The following is a 5,485-nucleotide window of genomic DNA, read 5'->3' as shown; positions in this document are numbered from 1 at the left end:
GAGTGGAGAGGAGGGCATCTGCAAAGGCAGAGGATAGGGTTGGAGATGGGAAGTTGGTTCATAAAAGGGAACTAATTAAATATGTAAACATATTAATGAAGAAAGAAGCCAGTATCTTCACTGTCAGAGAAAGGAACTACCAATATGGAATGGGAGAAAATTACATTGAACTTTGTGGTAGTTTTGGACTGGATTTGGTGTACTGGTATGGACCCATGGTCATATATACATAAAGAGATATATAGATACAGATACATAAAAATAAATTTAGATGCAATGTATGTAGGTGTATAAACATTATTATATTTATACATATTCTTTAACTCTGTCCACTGAGAAGGCCTAGGAGCAACCATACTCTAACAGCAATGCATATGTTTAGTGCACAACTCTTGGCTTCTGAATTCCATTTTCCACTAAAGAAAATCAAGGCTCCTTGGAGATATGTTCCAGAAGGCAGAAAAGTGATCAAAGAACAAAGGAGATGTGTCAAAGAGACACAGAAGCCAGCCTGAATGGGCTGCCACTTAACCAAATCAGGGACAGTTTGAGCATCCAATTAATGATAGTAAGGGAGTATATCTCATCAACTAAAACAGGAAACCAAGAGTCTATACTGATAAAAAATAAATAATGAATATATTGAAAGTTTGATGAGAAATAGGATAGTTATATATTTTCAAAATACTGCTCCCCTTAAACTACTTATTAATTGCAAAGAAGGGAAAGAGTAACTTTACAGAGAAGAAGATTGGCAGATATCATCTTAATAAAGTAACTTAAATGATCATCATTAGTAATGGAACAAGTTGAAAACATGTGCCAACTTACAGGCTGAAAAGAACATAGCATCATTTCTGTGATATTCCTGCAAAGATACATCACCTGTATCCAGTCATGAAGAAACATCGGAGAAACTCAAACTGAGGGACATTTTAGAAAATAGCTGGACTTTAATATTTAAAAGTATCAAAGTCATAGAAGTCAAGGAAATATTGAGAAACTATTCAAAATGAAGGAGACTGAAGACACATGGTAACAAAATGAAAAGCATGATTCTGAGCTGTATCCTTTCACTATAAAGATGCTGTTGGGGTCACTGGAGAAACTTGAGTGGAGTCTGGTTAGTAATGATAGATAATGATTGTATTGTGATTATGAAGGAAACCATCTTTGTGGAAAATACACACTGAAATATTCAAGGCATAGGGCATCGGGTAAGCAACTTACTCTCAGATAGCTCAGGGGAAAAAGTTCTTTGTGTGGCATTTCCAACAGTTATATTTTTTTAAGTTTTTTTTTTTTTTAAAATGGTTGCTATTAATATGTACAAAGTAGAAGTACAGTACCTAAAACACAGTAGGTGCTCAAAAATGTTAATTCCTCTCAAAAGTGCTAATTTTCCTTTTGTTGCATCTACCATGTGCAATGCTTGCCAAGTCTGTGCTCCCCACTCTCAGAACTGCCTCTCCCATCTATAGGAGCAGGTTCCTATAATCCTATTTGAACTATGTGACCCTGACACAAAGATAAAGGTAGATACCACCCTCAAGCTGAGTCAACACAATTCTTTCTTCTAGGAATTTAAAATTGAAAATCAGATGCTAATTAGTTTCTATTACCTACCTCGAACCTGGGGGACATGTACATTCGATGTAAATTTAAGCCACACCTGATATTTTAGGGGTAGTTTTCTTCTGCAGTAAGAACAGGATAGAAAAATCTGGTCTGCAGAGATGGAATATAAAGCAGATAAGGAGAGAGAAGCAGAGATAAGAGAAAAGGCCCAAGAAAGAGAAACTGAGAGCACCAGCCTTAGTTTGTTACAGCATTCTGACTCTAGCACCTCGTGAAGCCTCACTTCCCTTAAGACACTCCAGCATCCTAATAAATTCCCTCCTTTTGCTTACGCCAGCTGGAGTGGATTTCTGTCAGTTGTAGCCAAAAGTCCATGGCATCTCCTTCTCCACCTTGTGGTAACCTTTCCAGCAATCCTGCTCTTCCACAAAAATGGAAGGAGTCCAAGGCTGGACTCTTTGGCCACCGATATGACCCAGTATAGCACTTCGTAAGGCCTCCAGGGGATCTCAAGTCAGTTCCACTTACCAAGGCTAGCCTCAGCCAACAGCAGGTAAGCAGGCACAAGCTCTACTGAACTCAGGCCGTGCACATTCATGCGGAAGCGAAGAGAATGCAAAGCTGCTGGGACAGCATCTTCATGTTTTCCTTCAAAGAGATATTTCTGGGCTACGGTGTAGCAGAATTCAATCAAATGCTTCTGTGGAAGAAAAAACTAGATCATCTGAGAAAGCCTAAAGGTAAAAGGCAATGGTGAATAGAGGTACACCTAGAGATAAGGCAAACACCTAGTAAACTGGTTGAGGGCACAAACAGTTTAGGGTACAACCAGTTTAATACAGCGAACCTGCCTATATTAAGGTGGACGTGCGACCCAAAATCGGTGATATAAAAGGCAAACTCGGACTGTGAGTTCATCAACGCCCAGGAACAAGTGTCTTTTCATCTTACTTAGTGTTTGGCATAAATGAGTGCTCCAGATAAAATTATTAAATAAATATTATTCTTATATTTATAATAAAATTTTAGTTGAGAAAGCTGTCATGCCTCAGGACAATCGAAAACTTTCTGCCTTTCTGTTTGAGTTAATTTTGAGATAAATATCTTATTTTTCCTTCTGGAGTTATCCTGCTTAGCTAATATCAGAAACAACTTTAACTCTGTATTGTTCTAAGGTCACTCTCAAAGTGTCACAACATTAAAATGGATGAATCTGGTGTTTTGAGATTTATGGTTTATAAAGCACGATTTTTTTAGAATGATCAAGATGCTATCAATGCCATGATAATAGTTCTCCTAAACTCTTTAATTTACTCACCAGTGTATTCATACATCCTACTATGTGCCTAGGCTTTTCTCACAGTATGGGTTTTATGGCTGAATTTTGTCCCCCCCCAAAAATTCGTATGTTGAATCACTAACCCCTAGTACTTCAGAATGTAACTACATTTAGAGATAGAGCCTTTAAATAAGTGATCAAGTTTAAAATGAGGCCATTAAGATGGCCCTAATCCAATCGAACTGGTGTCCTTATAAGAAGAAATTTGGACACACAAAGAGATACCAGGGATGTGTGTACACAGAGGAAAGACCATGCAAGGACACAGCAAGAAGACCGCCATCTGTAAGCCAAGGAGAGAGGCAAGAAACCAAACCTGTGGATATCTATCATTGATCTTGGACTTCTAGCCTCCAGAACTGTGAGAAAATAAAGTTCTGTTATTTAAACCCCCTCCCTCTCTATTTATGGTATTTTGTTATAGCAGCCCAAGGAACGAATATAGGAGGTAGTCGGAAACCATGTGGAAAACAAGCGACCGAATGGTATTGAGGACATAAAGACACAAAACGAAGTCTCTGCTCTCACAGAGGTTAGAGTTTAGTGATCTCAACTCAGTACACCCTTTTTCCTGGACAGTTTTGCTACGCCTGTGAATTAACCCTGTAACCATCTGATAGGCCCTACCTGCCGCTGCTGCAGCTGGTGGAGGCCATGCTGACGTTCTTCCTCTGAATTGTAGAAGGGCATAGAAGTGCGCAGCGGAATCAGGAGCTGACAGATCTTCTCATGGATGCTTCTCCAGTCAGCTCTTTGATGAACCACACCACTGAAAATAAAAACACGGACTTCATCATCTTTACTTTGTCCTGATTTAGGATTCTCTTGGCCCTACTCCTGGCCTAGCCCTAGAAACTAGAAAAATAAGCCCAACACAAACCAGGCAGGGAGTCCAAAGCCATTTCAAATCTTTTTTTCATGCGGTTATTTGATGGTGGAAAAACTATGTTGGGGTGGAGAGGGGTGATAGAAGATGTCCTTTCTGCAGGCACGGGTTCACATTCCGAAGTGACATGGTGATGCTGTGGCTATTCTGCCTTTGTGCTTCATTAATAACAACAAAAACAGCTTTAACTCTGCATTGTTCTAAGGTCATTTTCAAAATATCTAAACTCTGAAGCTAAGGAATTTGAGGGTTTTTTCCCTTGGGTTAGGAAAAGGTATTTACATTTGCTGAGGCTCTAAGAGACCTTTCCTATAATCAGTGCCACCATGTTGCCTGGTTCTGAAGAGCACCACTTGCATTGTCTTCTGCCTTGTGCTCCAGGAGTGCCTTTCACATAGAACACACTGTGAATGACCCCGCAAGCCCAGTGCTGCAGCAGGTGGTCTTGCATGTAACTAATTAACTTTTTAAAAACTAAACGAAATCTGTTATTACCATTTTAAAGGTAAAGAAGCAAAGCTGTGGAGAGAATGAGTATTTACTCTAAGCCTGTACTCCAAAGCCATTTGTTTTTTTTGTTTTTTAGCTCTGCAGGGGAAGCACTGTGACAGTTTGGTATACAGCTTTTCTGACTGTTTTACATGCATATTTAGTATTTTTAAACACTCAAAATTAGACGGCACAGATGTAGAACATTTGCTTCATTTCAGAAAAATTCTATTGGGCAGCACTCCTACAGAGTATTCACTCCCATTCCTTAAATAATTGCCTCTATGAATGACTCTCAAATCTAATCCTTCCTCCAATTATGGTGCGGTTTTTTTCCTTTTTGATATATAATTCATATACCATAAAATTCCCCATATAAAAATGAACAATTCAGTAGTCATTTAAATACACTCACAAGGTTGTATAACCATGACCCTATATTTATTTCCAGGATATTTTCATTACCCAAAAAAGAAACTCCATTCACTCTAGCAGTCACTCACATTCTTGCTTCCACCCATTGATGCCCAGATTCACTAATTTACTTTCTCTATGTATTTGCCTATTCTACATTGCATATAAATGGAAACACAATATGTGGCCTTTTGTGTCTAGCTTCTTTCACTTAGCATGCTTTCAAAGTTCATCTGTGTTGTAGCATGTATCAATTTTATTCCTTTTTATGGCTGAGTAACATTTCACTATATAGATGTATTGCTTTTTGTTTATCCACTCATCGGTTGAACTTTTGGGTTGTTTCCACTTTTTGGCTATTATGAATAATGCTGCTATGAACATCTATATACAAGTATTTGTGTGGATGTTTTCATTTCTCTTGGGGTATAGACCTAAGAATAGAATTGCTGTGTCACATAGTAACTCTGTGCTTAACGTTTTGAGGACTACCAAACTGTTTTCCACAGAAGCTGTATCATTTTACATTCCCAATGTACGAGGGTTCTATTTTCTCTACATCCTCATTAACGCTTGTTATTTTCTATATTTTTGATTATAGCCATTCTAGTGTGTGTGCAGTATTTCATTGTGGTTTTAGTTTTCATTTCTCTAATGACTAATGATGTTGAGCATTTTTTCAGGTGCTAACTGGCCATTCATATATCGTCTTTGTATGAATGTTTATTCAAATCCTTTGTCTATTTTTTAACCGAGTCTTTTGACTTCTTATTGATGAG

The 5,485-nt window shown here is 38.2% G+C and overlaps 1 protein-coding gene across 3 annotated transcripts in view; it reads right to left on the bottom strand.

Moving 5' to 3' along the window:
* Positions 1-5,485, bottom strand: part of ZMYND12 (zinc finger MYND-type containing 12) — a 38,890-nt gene that overhangs the window by 19,927 nt on the left and 13,478 nt on the right. For all 3 annotated transcript variants that reach the window (XM_023521967.1, XM_023521968.1, XM_011377929.2), the window contains exons 2-3: positions 3,545-3,686; positions 2,107-2,278 (exon numbers count right to left, since the gene is read on the bottom strand). In XM_023521967.1, the coding sequence (XP_023377735.1) occupies positions 2,107-2,278; positions 3,545-3,686 (314 nt within the window). The remainder of the gene's footprint in view (positions 1-2,106; positions 2,279-3,544; positions 3,687-5,485) is intronic.

This window comes from Pteropus vampyrus, unplaced genomic scaffold (genome assembly GCF_000151845.1).
Source record: "Pteropus vampyrus isolate Shadow unplaced genomic scaffold, Pvam_2.0 Scaffold326, whole genome shotgun sequence".
NCBI classification, from domain to species: Eukaryota; Metazoa; Chordata; class Mammalia; order Chiroptera; family Pteropodidae; genus Pteropus; species Pteropus vampyrus.
The sequence above is the reverse complement of the archived record's forward strand: the minus strand, read 5'-3'. Positions and strand labels throughout refer to the sequence as shown.